Source organism: Sphaerodactylus townsendi, linkage group LG04, assembly GCF_021028975.2.
Source record: "Sphaerodactylus townsendi isolate TG3544 linkage group LG04, MPM_Stown_v2.3, whole genome shotgun sequence".
Taxonomy (NCBI): domain Eukaryota; kingdom Metazoa; phylum Chordata; class Lepidosauria; order Squamata; family Sphaerodactylidae; genus Sphaerodactylus; species Sphaerodactylus townsendi.
This window is the reverse complement of record NC_059428.1, coordinates 149140785-149163510: the sequence shown is the minus strand read 5'-3', so window position 1 is coordinate 149163510 and position 22726 is coordinate 149140785. Positions and strand designations below refer to the sequence as shown.

Genomic DNA, 22726 nt, shown 5'->3' with positions numbered 1-22726 from the left:
TGCAGATGTAGACCGGCATGCTTAAAGGCACGCCCAAACCTCCACGCACACGCCCCTCTGTGCCGGCTCTCTCAACATTTCCATAAAAGCCCAGAACTAAACTCCGGGAAGGCAGACCAGAGTGGAGTTCTTCCAACTGCAGAGGAATGCCCCGATTTAGAACAGGAGCAAGGGAGGTGGGGGGGGGGTGTCTTTGGGAGCCATTCCCCAGCCCTGCAAGAATCACTGGATCTCCAGGGAAAATTGCCCAGAAGAACTCGGTTCTTGCATTCCTGGGGATTTTTGGAAGGGGGGGTGGGCAAAGATCAAGGAGGAAAAACACAATAAGTCTTTCCATCGGGAAGTAAAACAAGAACAGGTTTTTTTAAAAAAATGGGAAAAATGGAAAATTGTACACACTTCAAAAACTATGATCACAGTACGGACCTGAATATTTTTTTAAAAAAAACAACAGTTGTTATTATTATTCAATTTAATATCCCGCTCCCCCCACCAGGGCACGCTCAGAGCAGCTGACAATACAATTGATGTAAAATATCATAAAATACCAAGTTATGGAAAACAACATTAAAGAAAAACTGAAACCTGTACCTCACCTTTACTAAACACAACTCCTCCAAACAGTTCACCCGGTCGCTGGGTTCTGTGTTCAAGATTCTAGCCCATTCCTGATCTGACTTGACTTTGGCCTCCACTCCCACACACCCTGCTGCATCATATACAGGCTTCTGCTCCTAGCCCACCCACCCACCCACCGGCATTTTATCCCCTCTCCTCAGTCAGCCATAGCAGCGTCTCTTTTGCTCCCCTCCTGCGGGGGTAGGATAGGAGTGGGGGCTCAGTCCTCCCTTGGCCTCAGGCCAAGGTTTCCTTTTGGAATATTCTGCAACATCTTCCAAATGGGGAACGTCACTGCTGTGAGGTCACAGCAAGTTCAGAGGAAGAGCCTCACACAGGCATAGCCAGGGCTACCCCCCCCCCCCCACTTTCAAGGCTCGCTCTGTGGGGCTTCCAGTATTTGGCTGCTACTGGCCAAGAGCCAGGCTCTCTCCTGCTTCACGTGGCAGAGACTCAGATGAGGCACGAAACCGCTCCTGGCTCCTATCTTTCAGCAAATACTGATGAGCTCCCTCCTCTGCCACGTGCCAAATGGCCGGCCTGAGCTGGCTCAAACACAGCCGATCTCCTTCTGTGAGCAAGGGGAGAGAAAGCAGCCACAAGACAAGGAATCACTGGACAGACTCCCCTCTGGCCACTGTGGGGCCATGAGCCCCAGCCTGGCGTGGGACGGGATGAGAGAGGAAGGCCTGCAGTCGCTCTCTTTCAGCGGATCCTGGCCGAGTTCACAAGGTTGGGCTGAGGGCAAAACAGGGTCAAGAAGGAGACCACCCTCAGCTTCTCAGAGACGGGGGGGGGGGGGCGGCGGCAGCATTGAACGGGCCAAGCACGTGTGCAACACCCTGACCCACCCCCTTGGAGCCACATGAGACTCAGTGGAGCTCTGCCCCCCCCCCCCAGTGCCAGCACACAGCAAGGCGGGCAACAGGAGGGGGCTCTGCAGGGGCTGGGGGTCCACACAGCAGCCCCTGCAACATAGTGCATGCTCCTTGCAGTGCTTCTTTGCACATGCGCCCGGGGCTCACAGTGGGGAGGAGGAATGAGGAAGCCACGCTCCCCCAGGGCAGGCACTGGGCTGACACAAACATAAAGCAGCACACACAAAAATATTTTCACACGCAACGATTGTTCAGATAGCAATTCTGCACGGGAGCGGGGGCTATCCAAAGGGAAGGTAAACAGATTCCTGAAGGCACCTGCCAGATTAGCAAGATTTCAGCCCTTCCAAAGCTTTGATGGACTCAGGCTCATGCGTCTGTCGGCTGACAAAAGGGTCCAGCAGAAATAAAATCTTGCTCGTCTCAAAGGTGCCACGAGGCTCCTGTTGACGTCTGCTGCGATGGGGGAACGCGGCGGCTCCCCTGGAATTCCTAGCTGGGAAAGAGAGGAACCGAACAGCAGGTCTTCCTGGCAGAGCTGCAGGCCTGGGTGAGGAAGTCTGGGGCGGGGCTCTTCCTCGGCCAAGAGACCTGCCGCAAGAGAAAGGAAACTCTGCCTTGGCCAAGAGACCTCAAGGGGCCGCGAGGAGTTCCTGACTCCCCCGAGGCTGAGAGGGAGAACCGCAGTGGGTGCAAGAGAGACAGACAGAGGATGCACAGAAAGCTCTCAAGAAGCACGACGGCTCCACAGGGAGATGCAACTTGTGAAGAGCCAACCTGACAATCCCTTTATTGCTCCTGTTGTGCCAAGGATGTTTACTCACCCATCGGTGTCTTGGAAATTAACATTCACCCTCTTCGTTGATCCCAGGAGTTCTTGGGGTGGTGGGAGGAGAAGAGAGAGAGAGAGAAAAAGAGGGGGTCATTAGAGGGGTGGCATGCACAGAGAAAGGTCTGAGATTCCCCCCGAGGTCTTTCCCATGCTTGGGGATTCTTTCATGGTTGAGGGCAGAGGAAATAACCGCAGTGCAAAACTAAGAGATCAACTCCACCCACCTGGATACAGGGCACTACAAGGAAAACTCTGAGCTCCGAAATTTGACCTGATGTGCTATTAGAAATCTGTCTGGCATAAAGGCCGCCTTGTTCCAAGCAAGTACATTAAAATGTTCGTGGGAAACTGCAGCAGGCTGGACAGACGTCTTGGGAGAGGAGGGAGCATCCTAGGTCCCAATCCTCAAAGCTTGGGTGTGGGGGGTGAGCAAGGAGTGCCCACCCACCCAGGATGTGTCTTTCTGCAGGGTAGCGGGTTGGACCCTCCTCCAACTCTATGATTCCTAATGCCAACTGGGTGACCTTGGGCTAGTCACAGCTTCTCGGAGCTCTCTCAGCCCCACCTACCTCACAGGGTGTTTGTTGTGAGGGGGGAAGGGCAAGGAGATTGTATTCCTGAGTCTCCCGTGAGCAGAGTAAAGTGTGGGATATAAATCCAAACTCTTCTTCTTCTTCTTCTTCTTCTTCTTCTTCTTCTTCTTCTTCTTCTTCTTCTTCTTCTTCTTCTTCTTCTTCCTTGGGCCTTCTTCCAACTCTATGATTCTATGATTCTAAGCTGGGAAGCCACGGACACTGCTGGAGCAGGAATGAGTTTGGGCTTCCCTTGGGGTTGGGTGTCACATGAACACCTGAAGTTGGCCTCGTGCTGAATTGGTCCATCAAGATCCGTATTGTTTGGCAAAAGTCCTCTGTTGGTTGACTGGTTTATTGGCCGCCCTTCGCCTCATGGGCTCAGGGCAGCTGACATCATGTAAAATACAATCAAGATCATTCATTTAACATTTTTAAAAGGAACAATAAACAATACTGTAAAACAGATGGCAGTTAAAAATCACAATATGTTGCTGGAGGAGAATGTAGGAGGATGTAGGGGGGAGAGAGGCCCTGTTTCCACCTCGACTGCAAGCCTGCCGGAACAGCTCCGTCTTGCAAGCCCTGGGGAACCGCATCAAATCCCACAGGGTCCTGGTCTCCTTGAACAGAGCGTCCACCAGGCTGGGGCCAAGGGTGAGAAGACCCTGGCCTTGGTCGAGGCTAACCGGACTTCTTTCAGGTCAGGGATCAATAGTCAGTTGTTACTTCACACCGTCTACTGGTTGGAGCTTTCAACAGGAGATGCTGGGGATTAAATTTGGGCCCTTCTCCTACATGCCAAGGAGATGCTCTACCCACTAGGCCACAGCACCTTCTTGGGGTGGAAGAATTCATTTGAATTTGAACAGAGAATGAGAAAGAGCTGGAACTGTGGCGCAGCCGCTGTGGGTGGGGGCCAGGGGTGCGTTTGCTGATTTCAGGATGTTATTCTTGATAGTCCTGCTTGCTTGTTCTACCTGCAAATATTACAAAAACACACCACGCCACGTCCCCTCAAGGGAACCCGGCCTCCGCCATCATCGTTTACCTTATTCAGCTAAAATGTTTAGGGACCACCTCACCACCAAACACAAGCAAGTGAAGTGGTCTTATACTGTTCGCTCCGTCTCTCGGTTCCACTTCAGGGTCCGAGACACTCTTGTGTCCGGCCACGGACCCTCTCCAAGCAACGTGGCTCAACGCCAAGCCAGCCCAATCAAAAATTCAGAAAACCCCTCACAAAACCAAGAGGGGAAATCCACGAACCGTTCAAAAAACATCAACAGCAACGAAAAACAATCAACAAACCCATTAAAAGGGTACAAAGAGCAAAAACGGAAACAAGTATTAAATTATGAAAACTATCACCGAATTTTTAAAAAAGCCTAGCCAAACACACCAGAAAAGTCCCACAATGGCACCAGGCCGCTACACCCAGGGGACCACCACTTGGGAGGCCTTCTCCTCAGACGTGGGCCAAAGACTGGGATCCAGCCAGGATTGTATATTTCTGTTGTACAGTTTGGACAAGCACAGAACACAAACCACCCATTCCCCAGGCCGTGTTTCTGCCAGAAACAGATCCATTTTTCTGGACCTGCTGATCCAAACTGGGTGCAGGGCTTTGTGCATGTCAGGTGGACAAGGGGAGCTGTCCTTGGCCCACTGCGGGGGGGGGCACACTCCCCCTTGCTGGGACTGAGGGGACTCAGGGAAAAGGCCCCTTGGCCCACCCCACTGCAACCAGCGAATGAACAGCAGGATTGGGGGGATGGCCTTGTTGTCGTCAACAGAGACGTTGCCCATAGCCAAAACTCTACTACGCACATCTGGGCAGTCGCTATGGCAACCCCAGGTTTGCCTGGCAGGAAAAATAGAGGGCTATCTGCCTCCAATTTGGAGAACTCTTCCTAAGGAAGTTGATGGAGAAGCTTCTGCTCCCTCCCCCCACCCCATCCAGTGCCCACCTGGTCCAGACATGGAATCGCAGGATGGGATGGCCATGTCCTTAATACTCTGGGGGCAACTAAGAGGTGCGATCCCACAAGAAACGTTGCTAGAGTCTCTCCCCCTCGCACACATTTTTTCCCCAGCTCACTCCACAGATCTCGCCAGGCTTAGAGAAAGCACCCCGGGGATCGAATTGCCCATTTGCGACTCTGCGGAGGCCGGACAGAGGAAGGAAGGCCCGCTAACAGGGTTAAGAGCAGGGGAAGGCCATCTGTCTTCCGGGCAGGGGGAGCCAGGCCAGGACGGAGGGTGAGAAGCATTGCTGCAGAGGAGACGGGAGCAGAGGGTGCGGGAAGGACAGCTGGACTCAGAGCCCCAACGGGCTTTCATGGACTTTTAGGATAAATTTTGCGACCTGAACCCGAACATCTTTTTATTCTTATCAGCCTGCAAAACACTGAATGTTGGGGCAGGGGGCAGCGGGCTGCCGAAGCACAGAGTGGAAGAGAATTAATTTAAATAGGCTTGACGATTTGTTTGGAATTGCAGGCATTCCACCCAGGGGGGTAGAACTCTTGGTCACGGAAAAGAGAGTGTCAAACAGTGGTCAGAGCAGGCCACAGTGTTTAAGGTGGTTGAATACTCTTGGCCACATAGTGACTCTTTTTTAATTCCTTCAAAAAGATCAAAGCTCTCCCCCTCCACCACTTTACCTTTACAAGTACCCTGTGAGGTAGGCCAGCCCAAGAGAACTCACGGCACAGCAGGCCACGAGCTCGACCACCACGTGTGGAATCCTTAGAATATATTCGGAATAAATTGGAAAGATATAATTCACCCACCAAGATTCCAGGTCACAGTGAGAATTCGAACCTGGGTCTCCCAAATCCCAGTCCAACGCTCCATCCACTATATCATGCTGGTAAATTTGTTAGTCTTTCAGGTGCCACAGCACTCTCTGGTTCTTGGGCGAAAGGACTTGCATGGCTACGCAGAAGACTTTCGCCTCCTGCAATTCCATTCACCCGCAGAATCTGCTCCAGCCTCAGAATTCAGCGATCTGAGAAACACAGCGTTGACTGTTTCCAGACCCCACAGCTCTGTGCTGGCGATGCCAGAGAGGAGGAGCCAGAGGTTTGCTCCAGAACAAGATTTTTCACATCTTGGAGCCTCACAGAGTTGCTTGTTTCTTGCACACTTTGAAAGGAAAAGAACGGTCTGGATTCTCCCCGCTGGATATATCTCTGTGCCGTTTGACACAGGACCTTGAATTTGGGGTGGGGCTCCCTAAACGCAGACCACCTTGCCCTCCCAGGCTATGAGCTGAGAGAGGGGGTCGTTTTGCTGAGGACGGAAGCCAAGTTCTCACAAACACACACCACACACACAGCGCTTGCTGCTAAGCAGAGATGTGCTACACACTCCCGCCTCTGGAGGAACATCTCCCGGCAGGCCGCGTGTTTGCCTTTCAGCAGCAGCAGCAGCAGAAGAGCAGCCTCATTTGATCTTATCGCGTAGCTTGTCCATGCCCTGACATTAAGGGAGAGCGGGGGGGGGGGGGGGGGGGTGTCCCTGCCTGGCTTCCACCCCACATCTGTCCACTGGGTCACATAAACTCAAGGATTCCCACAATGGGCGGGGCTGAGAGGAGACCTCGAAGAGCTGTCCCTGCCTGGCTTCCACCCCACATCTGTCCACTGGGTCAAGAGCAAATTAAGGATTCCCACAATGGGGGGGGGGGGGAGTGTTGGTTGCTTGTCACACCACAGAACTGAATTCCTGTTGAAGGCATAACTGAACTTAAAGTACAACAGCAGCTAGATTCGAGTCCCAACAAGGTGCCCGGGCTCCAGTAGCCTTTCACCTGATCCTGGTACCTGAGAATTGAACCCGGGACCTTTTGCGTGCCACGGAGATGCTCAATCGGCCTCCCCCCACCCCTCCGTCACCCAGCAAAATGAGAGATTAGGACTGGCCTACATTGATGGCTGGCTCTAAGGAAGAACAAGATTAAGGGTCTTTCAAGATGCCCAGAAAAGGGAAAGGGATTTTATTCTTAGCCATGAAGGGTGGCTGAACCAGAGCTGGGATAGAGCAACCCATGATTTCGAAGGGACGCTGCCAGGAGCCCCTCACCCCCTGCGCTGAGACCTAGAGAGAAGGAAGAATCCCAAATGTCACCGTGTGCGTGGGGAGCGGGGAGACTCCAGGGGTTTTCTCCGTCCCCCCCCCCAACCCAGCCTTGCCCCCTCTCCTTTGATGAGGCCATGAGAAACCCAAAAGGCCATCCAAGTCAAGACCCGCCTTTCCATCAGCCACCCCCTCTCAATCCCATCTGGATCCCTGCCCCGCGTGTAATGAAGCAAGGACAGATGTGAACGCGGAGTTTCACTGCATTAATTGCTCTTTGGATTAATTAATCCAAACAACCCTGTCTGCTTTGTCAACGTCACATCCAGTTAGCGGCTGCCTCGACATCTTCTCTGCTTCTCCTAGGATGACACCGGTAGCCCCCGGACAGAGACCACCCCAGCAAGCTGCGGCTTCTGAAGTGCTGGGATCTGGGATCGAATCCCCACCGCCTCTCCAAGGCGACCTTAGGGCAATCACAGCCTCGCCTACTTCACAAGATTGTCATGAGGTTGAAATGTGGAGAGGAGAATGATACAAGCCAGATTGGGGAGAAAGGCCAGGAATAAATCAAGCCAATAAATAAATACAATCAATAACAAGAGGCAGAAATTTGACAAAGGGTTTGACCGAAGGCCTCCCCCACAACAGGTCTGACACAGACAAATTCATTCCCTCTCTGGGTCGTACAAGGAGACCGGGGAGTAGGCTGGGGAAGGGAAATGAAGGAAGGAAGTCCTCCGTCACACCACACAGAGCGCACACGTGGGACGCCCAGCCCGGGAGGAGGCGACAGCTCCCAGTTCAGATGGCTTTTGAAAACCCTGAGACAAACTGCGTGGGAAAGGAGAGGTCCAGCCAGAGATAAATCCCAAGTGCTGGAGGGGGCGTCTGTCGTCTGTAGCTCAGCTTTGGGGCTTCCTGGAAGCGTCCGTCTCCCCATTTTTTCAGGTGCTGGACTCTGGACCGACTGGCCAGCTCCTCCCTCTGAAAAACCTGACCCCTCTGAACAGGACTCAAGGGGCAAAGAGCACAGCAGACTCAAGACCCCCAAAAAGACCGACGCATCCGCTGCCCTGACATATCCACGTCCACAGAAATGTCCACCAAGTGTTTGCTACCAACAAAACCAGCTTGGGCAGTTTTATGCCTGAACCTGCATGGTTTTGGCCCAAAGGACGACACACACACTCTCTCTCCCCAGATGCAGAGCTAGATGCAAGCCGGAGCAGGGCTCCACGTTCCAAACCCTTTTGAGCCCACACACACTCTCTCTCCCCAGATGCAGAGCTAGATGCAAGCCGGAGCAGGGCTCCACGTTCCAAACCCTTTTGAGCCCGGGCGGTGCTTCATTAGAGATCCAAGGTGCCCATTAAACACTGACTGAATGCTGAGCCGTCGTCAGCAGCCAGGCAGAGCCACGGGGACCCCTGCGCATACCAATGGGACCGAACGCAGCGCAGGCAGAAGATGCAGCTGGCTGGCACTTTCCTGACAACCAGTTCTCACTCTGTGAGAAGCTGCAGAGTAGCACCGTTTGCAGCAACATTTTTGCAGTATTCTTTCAATGCCTCTTCCCTCCAGGGTTTTTAGCGGGTCGTTTTTGCAGCAAACCTGTAAGACACAGGAGGCTCAGAGTGAAGGGGGGGGGGGGTTGGCCCAAGGCCACCAGATCAGTGGCGCAGCCAGGATTTGAGCCCGGAGCTGCCTCCCCACTCCTCATACTCCCTTTTCACCACTACACCACACAGCCTTGTAGTTTCTGCTTTATTTACAAAGATGCACGCAAAGCACCGACGGAGGCCTTGAGGCAGGCCTGCCACCCTGCGGCAGATCCCCAGGGGGAAAGCCCCCGCCCTCCAAGGCCCTTCTGCGAACTCGCAGCACGCCTGTCTCTTTCGAACTCTGGACCTGCCCTTTCTTTGCACAGCTGTTTCTTAACCATTAAGGCTTGCTGAGAGGATCCTGGCATGCCTAAGGAAGCTGCGGCCACCTTCAGTTCTGGTTTCCACCAAGGACTGGCTCGTGGAACAAGACTTTCAACTCAGGTGTGCTCCCAGGGTGGTCTGAGCCTTCCAGACGCGGGAGGGGGGTGGTTCTGGAGTGATTCCCCTGGCCTCAGCAGCATCCAGCTCGGGCATCTGTGGGGGCCCCAAGACTGCTGAGGAAAAGTCCTCATTCGTCTTCACGCAGCCTGAGAAATGCTGCACAGACTAACAGCAGATCCGGCGCCTACTTCCATGCTCCAACAAGGAGCAGCGTAACAAGTAAGTTGCTGACTGGACTGTGTTACTCTTCTTGGACACTGCATGAGATCCTGCTACCAGCAAGAACGTACCAACTGATCCTGGAAACTGCTGCTCTTGAGGAACATCTCTTACCGATGCTCTATCTGATAGCAAGTTGGCTGGCACCTGCACAGTTGACCAGAGTCACCCAAACTGGGCCACCCACAGACGAGGCTGGAGTCTCTGCAAGCTTGAGAGACCCCCCACCCCAAAACAACCCACCTCTATACATCAATCAAGAAGACAAGGATATTCTCAAAAACTAGTCTGGTGAGGACAGAGCTTGCTCCGAAAGGCACAAAATGCAGGCGGGAGCTCAAAGGTCACTCAGTGGGGACGGGACGGCCTTCTTCTGGAAGAGTGTTGAGAAACATGAGTTTAAACAGATGGAGAGTTCTGAACTTCCAGCCCGGTGACTTCTCCCAGCTTCAATATGGAACTACAGTGACCCCCAGGCTACAACCTACCAGGGCATTCAAACAGGACATGATGCGAAGTCCTGGTTTGATCCAACCACAGTTTTTCAGAGCCAAAACTTCCAAGCAGTGCAACAGGGTAACCGTGGCTTGGCGCTGAAGGGAGAGTCTTTTTCAGTATCTGCCCCCCAGAACTTTATTCTTTTTTAAGCAAAAGCCCCCAAGCAGACTAGGTTGGGGCCAACTAGACATTAAACCGAACCTCAGTTGGCCTCAGATAAGACCGGCAACCTTCGGTTTCCAATTCCAACACCCCATCAAACTCTAGTCGAATTTCTTTAATGGTGACTTCCCATTATGTTCTGCTTGGGCAAAAAGCTAAGAACTCATTTGGCCCCAGGAGGGGGGGGGGGCGGGGTTTCTTTGAAGGGACGTAGCTCCTTCGCCTTGGATTTTAGTCTAAAGGGGGGAGCTTCCTCTGTTCCAGCCCCCCACACCAAATACACCAACCCCTTCAGCTTCCAAATAAGGGCTAATCTCTACTGAGAAATTCTGCGCTGGTTATTAAGAGGTATAAAAAATTTAAATCCTAATGTACAGCTAAACTGCATTACACAAATGAGGTTAAGGTTCTCATCACAATAACTGCTTCTTGTTTCTTAATCCTGGATGTATTCAACAGCTGTTCCGTGGGGCCACCCTGAACCCCTGGAGCCAAGCCGATCCTGCAGGGTTGCCAGGAACTCACAGGGGCACTGCGCTCCTTGTTCCAGGACCACGGACCACGGGGAACTTCCCTACTGAGTTAAAGGGCCCAATGGTCAGCCATCTTTCTAGCTTCACAGGGCAGGAAGTCAGTCCAGCACTTGAAGACTGGGTGCTTTCCCATCAAGCTCTGGGCCCTCCTCCCCAGATGGAACAGCCCCCTAAATTAAGACAACCCCAAGACATCTCCGTGATCCCAATGGAGAAAACAGAAAGATGGTGGCAGACAAACAGCCTTATTCAGCAGCTCAGCTGTTTTGGGTTTTTAAAATTGTATTCCCTTTGTGACAACGTCCCTACAAGGCAGGGCAGGGTTAAAAGAGCCAGAGAGGTAAACGCATCTTGGGCTGGAGGCCAGGTCTCCACCCATCCCACCCCTTCCACCCGCACACCCTTGTGTGTTTCCAGGCCAGCCGCCACTCAAATCTCCACACAGGGGATGCAACCAGCCCAATTTCGGAGGCCTGTTGTCTCAGCACCACAACTATCTCCTTCGCCACACTAGGCTGGCACAATTCTCCCCTGATTAGGCCTAAAAATAGGGCCCCTGCAAGCAATCAGAGATGCTGGAATTATTCATCCTCAGCCGTGGAGACCTGACAAACAGATCCGCCGCTGCGGAGAGGCCGTTCCAGGAACACTGGAACTCTCGTAGCGCACTAGATCATTACAACTCGACGCATCCCCGACTGCACACCTTACCTGCTCACAATCCCACACACGGGGATGCCTAATAAGCGTTAATGCGTCTTTAGAAGGAAAGGGGAAACCCACTAACATACATTTTTTTTTATGACGCCACGCAACGCACACACCACGGAGATGAACAAGTAGTACATTATTATGCAGGAAGGTTTAATTCTCTACTAGCAGCCGCTAATTACCCTCCATTTAAACCCCAAAGTGGCTTTTTAAAAAAACAGGAAGCAGGGCTGTTGGCTCCCTGGAGAGAGACGTCTCCCCTTTTGTTTCCCAGAATCTTTGTTCCCAGTGACACTTTTGAAGGGGGGAGGGCTCGCCCAGAGGTTGCACAGCTGGATTTGCATGGCAGGCTGGCTCACACCCCATAGCAGACTGCACAGTTGTGCTGGGCAGCGGGGAATAGAGAGGATGCAGCGACTCAGAGCCTGAGGAAGAAGCCTTTAGAAAGATGGGCAAATTTAAATGCAGGGGTGGCCAACCTATGGTGCTCCAGATGTTCATGGACTACAATTCCCATCAGTCCATGAACATCTGGAGAACCATAGGTTGGCCACTCCTGCTTTAATGCCTTAACTAGCAAATGAATGACCTAATTTGAATCCTGCTCTTCCACGCAAGGAAAGCAAACATGATTCTTCTTTCCTTTCCTCTACTGTACCCTCACACCAACCCTATGAGGTTGGCTAGGATGAAACAGTGTCTGGTCCCCAGCAACCCCCACAACTGAGTGGAAACTTGAACCTGGGTCCACCCAGTCTCAGCCCGGCACCCCGTCCACCGCACTGGATCAATAAGGTCTCAATCCAGACAATGCAATTTGCAGACTCGCACACCCTCGATTTGCCCCAGGGTGGTGGAAAGGAAATTTAATCCCTCGCCCTCCACTCACTGAGTCTTTCTCTTGGGAGCCAGGCTGCCTAGTTTCCTTTGCAGCTGCTCGGAATGGGTGCCAGTCCTGTTCTAAGGAGAAACGGTGTGAATGCAAAGGAGTCGCCCCCTTGCCCTTACCGCAATGCCAGACCCGTTATACTGCTAATACCCTGGAATAATTGGGCACAAAAAGAGGCGGAGAGGTCTCGCGGTCGGTTCCGCGCTGCAGCCAGAAGCATACTGAGTTTTTGAGTGGTTAACAAAGATGCCTATTAACTGGGCTGGCTGCCTTCATCAGTCTCTGGCTCCACCGCAGTTGAGCTGAGAGAGGCGGAGCGCAGCGCGCCCCACAGTAGATCCCTGCAGTGCTGGAGGGAGAGCAAAAAAGTCCGAGAGTTTGGACAGCACAGGAAATGAAGAGGAGGAGGAAGAGGGCAGGGGACCGAAGACGAAGGCCTTGGATGCCCAGCCTCGTCACAGGAACGAGCGCCACCCGCGCTGTCGCCCTGATTCAGGGGTGCGTGCGCACAACAAAACCTTCCTTGATGCATTTAGAAGGTTGGAGATACACCCGGGAGGTCGCACGTTCCGTTCTGGCTGTCTCCGTTTAAAGGATCTCATGTAGCAGATCTCGGGAAGGATCTTGCTCTGGTACTGAGAAGGATTCTGCCCCACCCAAGAACTCCCTGCTGGGTCCCTGCATGGGTTTCCCACAAAGACTGGTCCGCCTGCCCACCTGGCTCTTCCACGCATTTGTGTTGGGTACAAACATCTTTCATAGGCCCCCGGTGAAGGGAGAGCCGGAGAACCAGCGGGAGGAAAGCCACCACTCCACCCTTTCTGTGCTCCCTCTCCAGAGCGGCACACGCTGGCAGTGCGGGGTGGGAGGAGACGGGCGGCCATCTGCCACCGAGCGACAAAGATGGCAAACAAGCAGCCCGCTGTGGGCAAACACTTGCCAGGACGTGCGGCTGGGAAGTGCCAGGGAAGGGCTTTCCTGGGGAACTCAAGCGTGGCTCGGCCCCCACAGAGGTGACGTGGCTCTCCCTGACACGCAGGGGAAAGGGGACGTCTGAGTGGGCCCCTCTGTCCGCTGTGCCACCCTCCAAAGCAACCAGGATTCCTCCACCAAGCCCCGCTGTCCCCTGGAGGATGCTGGGATACCAGCACATGGTCCTCCGTGTCCTTGCGGCTCACACAAATGCAGCCTCTCTTCTCGGATTGGTGACTGAGTTCGGCATCAAGACCCCTCCCGCCCACTCATGCCACCATCTTGTATGGCAGGCAACCAAGCAGACCCGTCTCTGGACAGGAGACTCGCGCTCCACCCACCCTGTAACACCAGCGGCTTCCAGGCAGCTGTTGACGACCCCCTCCCTCCCCAAAGCCCCACACAAAAGGGAGGTCCCCGTGACCCACTTGGCCGCCTCCTGGAGGCCGGGAGCCAAGCAGGGCGCGAAGCTCTTAAGCCCTTCCCAGAATCCACTCTGCTAGGTCAACCCTGCCGCCCCCGCCCTGTCTGAAAGCACAGCAGCAGAGGAGATTTCATCTTACTTCTTTAAAAATATATTCCATTCACCATCCCTCCCCCCCACCCCCCACAGCTCACATAAAGGATTAAACCTTTTTTTTAAATTACGAAAGCGAGCGCGCTTGCACGCCCCAGGAGAGCTCTGTGCGCACCCAGATCTTGAGCGCATTTGCTGCTGCTCTCTGGGGAGCATGCCTGGTACACGAAGTCCTGCGAAAGACAGGCAAGAGAACGCGGCTGCAGGCGTCTCGCTTGTGGGCTCCCTAGAGGCATCAGGTGGGCCCACTGGATAAACAGACGGGTGGGGGTCGGACCCAGCTTTTCTTACGATATATTTCATCGTGGTGCCATTGAGCATGGGCAGAATGCTTCTCACAGCTGGACACCCTATACCCGTGGTGGGGAACCTATGGCATTCCAGATGTTCATGGACTACAATTCCCATTGTCCCCTGGCAGGGGCTGGTGGGAATTGTAGTCCATGAACATCTGGAATGCCATAGGTTTGCCACCACTGCCCTATACACAAAACCCCACACAAGTGTGACATTTGGTGCGGCACAGCCTCTCTTTCTGTAGAGGAAGCACATGTTTCCCTTTTGACACAAACGGCACAGTGCAGAAGCCCATTTGAAACAGCAACGCCAAGTGGGGTGTGTGTGTGAAGGGTTAATGCCCCTCTTCCCTTCCCTGCATGGCGCCCCAGGCAAATTGAGGCTTTCCCAGTCTATGGACGACATGAGACACAAGACGCTCCTTAAGAAAGCTACAAATGAAAGATTTTGTTTCAGCCCCAGAACTCACCTGCTGGTCTCAGGCAAGCCCCTTCCCAGCCCCTCCATTATGATAATTACTTTACTGGAGGAAAGCTTAGAGGGTTTTACAGCTTTATGACAGGTTTGTCTCCTGTCTCAGCTCAAAGCAAAGTCCACCTCTGCCTCATACTCACAGAAAGCTCAGCCCACACAAGTCACTGCCGGTGGGCGGTTTGATGTCTCCAGAAGTGTATTTTCTGCTTTCTCTGGTTGGGTCTTGCACGCCCCCAAAGACAGCGAGCACATGTGCTGGGGGGGCGGGGGGAGGATGCTGTTAGATCCAGGGCTCATTCAGAGGCTCAAACACCATCTGGGGCAAAAGCCTTGGCTAGATTACCACACTATACTATCCCCGGAGCTGCCCTCAGAGGCTGTTCGGAAGCTGTGGAACCCAGCAAGCGACGATTAAGTGGAATTAGTGATCGGATCACATTAAATACATTTGAAACGATCTGCAAAGGATGTTTTCCTGCACCATTCAAAAAGCCGCTTTTGACCTTTAAAGGTTGAAATGGTCTGAGGGGAGGGGATTAAAGTTCTGCCTTCCTTCTCACAACCCTGCCCAAACTGTGAACCCGTCACTGGAAGGCGTCTCCACCTGCGCTGAAGTGGCAGGCAGTGACCGGAGGGGGGTGGGGGGTGGGGGTGGGCCTTTTCTGTGGCATAGTCTCAGTTGTGAAGAGATCGGGGAGATGTCCACGCTACCTTTTAGGCCCAATGTGCACCGAAACACCCACGGCGCTGCCTTGTATTGAATGCAACCTTCAGCCTATCCATGTCAGTCTTCTCTGCCAAGCAGATACCCTATCACTGACCCTCCCATACAATCTGTGGTTCGAATGCAAAGTGCCCAACACTGAAAGGTCCATCAAGGTCTGTCCTGGCACTCCAGTAAACTATTCAGACTGGCAGAAGCTATCCAGGGATCCAGGCTGAGGACTTTCACATCCCCTTTTAACTGGAGACGCCAGGGACTGAACCTGTGGCCTTCTGGGTGCCAAACAGATCGCTCTCCCACTGAACTATGTTGCCCCCTAAAAGCAATTAAAAAACCTATTTTAAAGGGCTAGGCTGTGTTTCTGCCGCTTTGTCTGGCTTTTGTCGCTGCATGTGTAAGTTTTAACTGGCATAAAACTAATATTCAGAATTTTTAAGGGGCTTCTTTAAAAACAAAAAGCAGAAAAGCAGTTTTCCGTCCTCACAAAACTAAGAGCAGAGCAAGGAGAGAGCATCTCTTTGGCCCACTGGAAGACCGGACCTGCCGTCAAGCTGAGTTTCTTGGCACCCCCCTCTTTTTTCCAGCCGATTCCGTTAAGACTGGGCCTCCGGGCCTCCTCTTCTGGGTGCTGGGTTTTGAGACGTGCTTCAAAGCAGTCGCTCTCCTGGCTGCAGAACAGATTTGTGGGGGGGGGGGCAGGAAGGGAGGGTTTCCCCGGTGCAGGCAAAGAGTCTTTTAATGGGCCTTTAGAAAAGAGGAGGTAACGGAGTCTCTCTCTCTCTCTCTCTCTCTCTCTTTAAGTCTTTACAGAAAGACAGGAGGGAAGCATCCCTGCCTTCCAGGCTGAAAGGAAAACAGGCGTGGGGGGAGGAAGGCCCAGCGCCAGACAGCGGCTGCCGAAGCTTCCTGACCAACCGTCCACTTCTAGAAGAAGATGCTCCAGCAGGAACTGGCTTCTCTTGAGCCTTCGGCCTGGGCTAAAAAGATGCCGTGGCTCCCAATCTGCTTTGTGCATCCTGAGCGCAGCTTGGACTTAGAAAAACAGTCCCCAGACACAAGCTGGCGGAGGTCATCCCTAAGGCTGGCCCCAGGCCGGGCCCCTCCAGCTGCTGGAACCGGGCAAAAGAAAGGCGATGCCGGAGAGCACTGCAGGTTGCGTCCAGGAGAATCCTGCTGCTTGGTTTTGTTTAGGGCTTGATGGTATGCTCTCTGGGGCAGGGGCCTTGCTGGTGCTTTGCCAACTCTCTTGGAAGCCTCAAAACCTCAACCTTGTTGGAAGTGAAGGACTTTGTTACGCTGTTTCCTGCCTCGACCTACAGAGGGGGTTTTACTAGAGAGCTAGTGGCTAGATAGAGACCTAGGGATTTGACACCTTTACTCTATCATGCTGGTTCTATCCCTTTGATGTTAGACTGATACTCTCAGGGACTTCCTTCCTTCCGGCTTCTTCCTCGACCCCTTCTCACCACTTCTTCCTACCATGCCTAGAGAGAGGATGGATGCTCCTCGCATCCATCTCCATCCAGCTAGATTAAGATAGCATAGTGACTCTACCTACCTACCTTTCTATCAAGAATGGCGTTCACTAATGAATACTCTTTTTATTAGACTAGAAACTATAACTGACTCCGACTTTCTTTTGTGTAAGCTTGCCGCACATTGGGATTCATCACGCACACGCACGCACACGAGGTAAGGGCTTCTGCTGTGTTCTAGCCACCCGTGCCGCTCTGTTAACTACGATTAAGAGATAATCTCCAACTACCAGGAGCACTTATCCCAACAAACCTGACAGGTGGATCTTTGCAGTTCTCCTTGTGTCGAACGCGTTCCCTCTCCGTGACACAGGCCACGTGACAAGTAGCTTCCAAAGTTGTGGTGACAGCCACCCTTTTGAAGCTCCTCTGACAAGGAGCAGGGCTTCATGCGCCCCTGCCTCAGAAGAAGAGGAGGAGGAGGAGTTTCGATTTATACCCCACCTTCCTCTCCCGTAAAGAGACTCAAGGTGGCCTACAAGCTCCTTTCCCTTCCACTCCCCACAACAAATGCCCTGTGAGGTAGGTGGGGCTGAGAGAGTTCCAAGAGAACTGTGACTAGCCCAAAGACACCCAGCAGGAATGCAGAAACACATCTGGTTCACCAGATAAGCCTCCGCCAATCAGGTGGAGGAGTAGGGGATCAAACTCCAGATTAGAATCCACCTGCTCTTAACCACCACACCACGCTGGCTCTCAATACAGCACGAATGGGTGCCTCTCGCCTTGCACTCTGGCAAAGAGGAGGTGGAGGCACTGCCAAGGGCCCAGGTCATATTTCCCCAGATATCGACTGAGACATGAGATCTGGGAGAAACCGCTGGCCACGGGGCTAGGTGGAGGTCAAGTGAGGATATGCACCATCGGAGAGGGAGGGAGGGAGGGAGGGGAAAAAGAAGGTTGAAGGCTGGAACAGAGATTCTTGGCAAGAAGGATCTTCTACCACCACTGGGGAAGACACCCAGGCAAGACCCTGACAGTCGCATCAAAGAAGAACACTCTTCTCAATCATAAGGAGTCTCAAAGCGGCTTATAAACCCCTTTCTTTCCTCTCCCCAGAACAGACGCTGGCCCATTAAGCATGCAGTGTTTTCCTCGGGGCTCTTTGCTCTGCAGCGGGGTCGCAATGGGGTCTCCTCTCGTTTCTCTGTTTACACGGGAGCAAGTGCCCCACTGCCGGCTGTGCAGCTTGCCTGCCCCCCTCCCGGGTCGCTCTCCCTCACTGCAAGATTGATGGCTTGTTTTAAAAGCCCTTTAATTGTTTATATCGATATTTCTGTGTTATATATTGACATTGCTGTGTTATATTGACATTTTTGTGCTTTTCACAACAGCTGTCGGCAGATCCCCCAGAAATGCCCCCAAAGCAAGGGGAAACATTGGGGGTTCCCTGCTCTCACTTTCGGGATCTGTGATGCCGTAACACAGAGCGCTTCAGTACAGACATTCTACCCCAAAGGAAGCATTCCCTCATTGCGGGGCAGAGCAGCAGTGCATAATCAGTCACCTGGTGAGGCCGGTGGGGCTGAGGGAGTTATGAGAGAACTGTGACTAGCCCAAGGTCACCCAGCGGGAATGCAGGCATAGGAGTGGGGAAAGAAATCCAGTTCACCAGATAAGCCTTAACCGCTCATGTGGACGGGTGGCAAAACAAATTCGGTACCGCAGATTAGAGTGTGAGCTCTTAACCATTTCACCACTCTAGCTGGTAGGGGTGGGGCTAGAGGACCACGATCTGGCCCAAGAAAACACGGCGACCCAAACACAGCTGATCCTTTTCCAGAGGTGGGGTGGGCAGCCACATTTGCTTTGGAGCCTCACTCACGAGGAAGCCACGGCACAGAGAGCGGTCTGGAGCCAGCCGCTCGCTCAGCTCCCAGAAGGGGTGGGCGGGGGTTATAACAACGGAGGCGGTGCCTTGCCTGTCTCGGAAACTGGAGAAGTCAATCAGGGAAGGTTTATGGCTGCAGAGCTGTGCTGCAGGGGGAAATAAAGCACCCCCGAGACACATGGGTGCAGATGCTGCAGCTCAGTGCCGCTCCCGCCAGGGCCAGGCAGACGGCAAAACAGAGGCTGGAACAGACCGTGTGGGAGTCAGCGTGGGGCTTCTCAGGAGCACATGAATCTGCCTTACTCTGAATCACGCCTTTGGTCCAGCAAGGGCAGTGCTGTCTACTCGGACCGACAGCATCTCTCCAGAGCACGAGGTCTTTCTTGTCACCAACCCCTGGGTCCTTTTTAACCGGAGGTGTCCAGGATTGAACCTGGGTCCTTCTGGACACAGAGCAGATGCTCTTCCACTCAGCCACGGTGCCTCCTTCAGGGCACCACCATCCACAGGGCTGTGCAGCGATGCTCTCTTGCTTCCTCTGCACCGGAGAAGGCAGGATTGCAGCACGCCAGGAGGCAAAGAGCCAACAGCCGAGGGAAGACATCGGCCTCACAATCCAGCCAAGCTCAATTTCAGGAAGAGGAGAAGAGTTTGGATTTATATCCCCCCTTTCTCTCCTGCAAGGAGACTCAAGGTGGCCTACAAGCTCCTTTCCCTTCCTCTCCCCACAACAGACACCTGGTGAGGCAGGTGGGGCTGAGAGAGTCCTGAGAGAACTGTGACTAGCCCAAGGTCACCCAGCAGGAAGGCAGGAGTGCGGAAACACATCTGGTTCACCAGACAAGCCTCCGCCACTCAGGAGTGGGGAACCAAACACGGTTCTCCAAATTAGAGTCCACCTGCTCTGAACCACAACACCATGCTGGTTCTGGAAGCAGCCAGGTGCAGAGCCAAGCACCTGTCCATAGATTTTAAGACTGTCTGCTCTGACTGGTGGAAGCTCTCCAAGGTCTTCTCCTGGCAGACTAGTTTTATCTGCTTCCTGAGCCCCTACAGAAAACAAGCTCAGAGGAAGCGAAGAGATGCTCAAGCGAGGGGGCTTGCTGACAGTTTCCCCCCAAGGGGCAGATAATCAGGGCTGCCAGAGGGACCCCCAGTGAGGGGTGGCCGGGGACCCTTGCCCCTCCTGCAAAAGGGGGACTGTTTCTTCTTCTTCTTCCACAACGACACCAGCTGCACCCTGCAAGGAGATATGGAAAACATGCCCTTTCCTTTCGAGCGCGTGCCTTGCCAGCGTGGAACAGATTTAATTAAGCCCCCGTATGCTGAACTGACAACAACTTCTTCAACGGAGTGACAGGCCTCACACGAGCAGCAGACGGCGTCTCTGCTCGCTTTCAACGACTCCGAGCACCAGTGGAGAATTTGGGGGACAACCAGAGCCCCCAGCAAGCTCAGGCATTGGTCTCTATCGCCCTGCAGAAAGCACTCTGCCTGTTCTCAGGGGCTGCTTCTGCTTCCCAGAGTTCCCGCACAAAGATCGGCATGACCAGGAGTCCCCCCGTTAAGCTTTGCCACACAACGGAATAGCCCCAATGCGTAGAAGCCGACTCCTGGGGGTGACCCCGAACAGCCTTCCCAGCCGGGAACCAAAACCTGAGCGATGGCAACAGGCTCCTGCCCGCCGGCTACGTGAGAGTCAAAGGCCAAACTGGCTCCCAGCCACAAGCAAGAGGCCCTTCGCTGCTGGCCATCGCTTGCGGCTCCAGTGACCCTTGGACAATGCTGGCGGTCCAGCGCTGGTTTTTTCAGTCTGGACATGACTCACGCCCACGTCTGTCAACAATGCTGCAGCTAAGAGGAAGAAGAAGCAGCCGAAGGCTTTTGAGAGGGGGGAGCCATGCTTTTGTGCCAGCCTAGAGGGGGTGGGGAGGGGGCATACTGTCCGTGAACAAGGCCATGAGAAGATCGTGACTGGACCAGACCAAGCTGGCACCAGCAAGTCCTCTTCAGGTAACTGTTTCCCCACTCAGGCAGGGTAGTTACCAAACTCCAGGTGAGGTCTGGGGATCTCCCAGAATTTCAGCTGATCTACAGACTACAGAGCAGGGCCCCCTGAACCGTCTTGAGCCTGCAGGAGGTGGCACCAACCATGCAACGACTGCCCCAAGCATGGTCCACACGTACGGAGGAAGCCCACGTGTGTGTGTGTGGGGGGGGGAGTGATTCAGATACGACACACACACACACACACACACACACTTGCAGTAAATACCTGCCAATTTCGGCAAGCTCAGACAAGGAATTCCAGAGCAGCTCTTTCTCCTGACCCCAAAGCCCCGTCCTCCACATGCCTGGAAGAGCCAAGGCAGACTGAAAAGACCACCTGCAAAAGACCCCAACCTTAGGAACGTTGCCGCTCACATCAGCAAGAGGAACGGGCAGTGCCGTTTCACATGCGGGAGATTGTGCCAGTGGCATTAAGAGCCTGAAACTAGAAAGCCAGCACAGCCAAGGAGAAAGAGAGGGAGCAAAGACTCCCTCCGTGCTGTTTTTCTACTGACAGGGAGAATGACTGTCTGCCCATAGCAGGCCAAGACCAAGAGAAAGGCACTCCTCCTCTTCTTCTTCTTCCCGCGTTCCAGGGTGTGGGGCAGTCTTGGGGCAAAGCCTGGGGTGATTCATGCAGGTGCCCAGCCCTGCGCTGCAGGAAAGGGGCGAGGCACGGAGCGGAGCCGCCACCCGGAGGAGCTCTCCAAAAGCAGAAGACACAAATCTCGGGATGCCTCCGAACTGGTGGCGTCTGATTGATAGTTCTGGCACATCTGGAGAACTGGCAGCCTTCCCACCACACTGTTCTGGCAAGAGGCAGCTGAGATACGAGGGTGTGCGTGTGCGTGTGTGCGTGTGTGTTGGGGGCTGGGAAGGAACAGGAGGCCGCTGGATCTGCCAAAGAAAATTACAGGCTCCGTGGCTGACAAGATGAGCATTTCCAGAGTGGGCCGACTGGGAGGCCCAAAAAGGAAAAAACAAGAGCCCTTTTCCAGACAGGCAGGCTTCCCTTCTGGCCCAAGAAGGCCCCGTGGGGCTGCTGGAGCAGCACACGGGCGGGCGGATGGGGAGGAGGCCCCGGCCGGCCTGCACCTCCTGCAGCCAAGGACGGCCCCTCCAGCAAGAGCCATTATATAATGTAGGCAAATTAGCCATGCTTTTTGCTGGCCACGGGACTGAGGCGCTCTTTGTTCTGGGGACCCTCTGAGGTGCCAGCCTGGCCTCGGGGGAAACGGGAGCTTCCCAGAGCAGAGGACATGAGCCGGGCCTGGCTGAAGGCGCTCGGGTGCCAGAGGAGAAAGAAAGACCACCAAGGTCCACAGCCGAGGTCTCCCACACTGGTTCAGAAGAGACCCGCCTGCCTCGGCAGCCCTCCCGCTTTGCCCCTTTGCAAGAATTGTGGGGTTTTTACTGCACAGCTGAGTAAAAAGAGCAAAAGGTAAATGTTTATTAGGAATTACATTCAGGATAGGAAAGAGAGAGAGAGAGAGAGAGAGAGAGGCGGCTACTATCTTGCTAGCCAGGAAGAGCCTCTGCAACCCTCTTCCGGGAAGAAGCAGGATATTAGACCTGAGAGGACCAGTCTAAGCACAGACAAGAGGTGACACATGTGGACGGGGGGGGGGGGTCACTCATCTCTCAGCCCTCCCCAGCTGACCACTGGCCTGCCGCCTGCTGGGTCTTCTCCTCAGTTCCTCTGCACAGTAGACACGGCTGCCCCCACAAGAGTCTCCTCTGCGGCTCGCAAGGAAGGGCCACGGAAGCAGGAGCTGCTGCTCAGGGGTGGAGCAGCCACTTGGCCTGCAGAAGGTCTGGGGTTCAATTCCCAGCATCTTCAGTTAAAGGATCCAGTAGAACAGGGGTCTGCAACCTGCGGCTCTCCAGATGTTCATGGACTACAATTCCCATCAGCCCCTGAACATCTGGAGAGCCACAGGTTGCAGACTTCTGCAGTAGAAGGTGACACAAAAGACCCCCTCCGGAAACCCTGGAGAACCACTGCCAATTTGAGTGATGAGACTAATTCTGATGGGGCGAGGGGCTGACTCAGCGTATGGCACCTTCATAAGAACATAAGAGAGAGCCTGCTGGATCAGACCAGAGTCCATCTAGTCCAGCACTCTGCTACTGGCAGTGGCCCACCAGGTGCCTGAGCACATCTTCCTGAGCACATCTGCAACCCCTTCCCCCCATTTCTACAGATGATGGCCCCAACCCGTTT

The 22726-nt window shown here is 53.8% G+C and overlaps 1 protein-coding gene across 3 annotated transcripts in view; it reads right to left on the bottom strand.

Moving 5' to 3' along the window:
- CASKIN1 (CASK interacting protein 1) overlaps positions 1 to 22726 on the bottom strand; it is a 72660-nt gene that overhangs the window by 27823 nt on the left and 22111 nt on the right. For all 3 annotated transcript variants that reach the window (XM_048493322.1, XM_048493320.1, XM_048493321.1), the window contains one exon: positions 2321 to 2372. Coding sequence is in view for 2 of the 3 variants with exons in the window: in XM_048493320.1 (XP_048349277.1) it covers positions 2321 to 2372 (52 nt within the window). In the remaining variant the exon portion in view is untranslated. The remainder of the gene's footprint in view (positions 1 to 2320; positions 2373 to 22726) is intronic.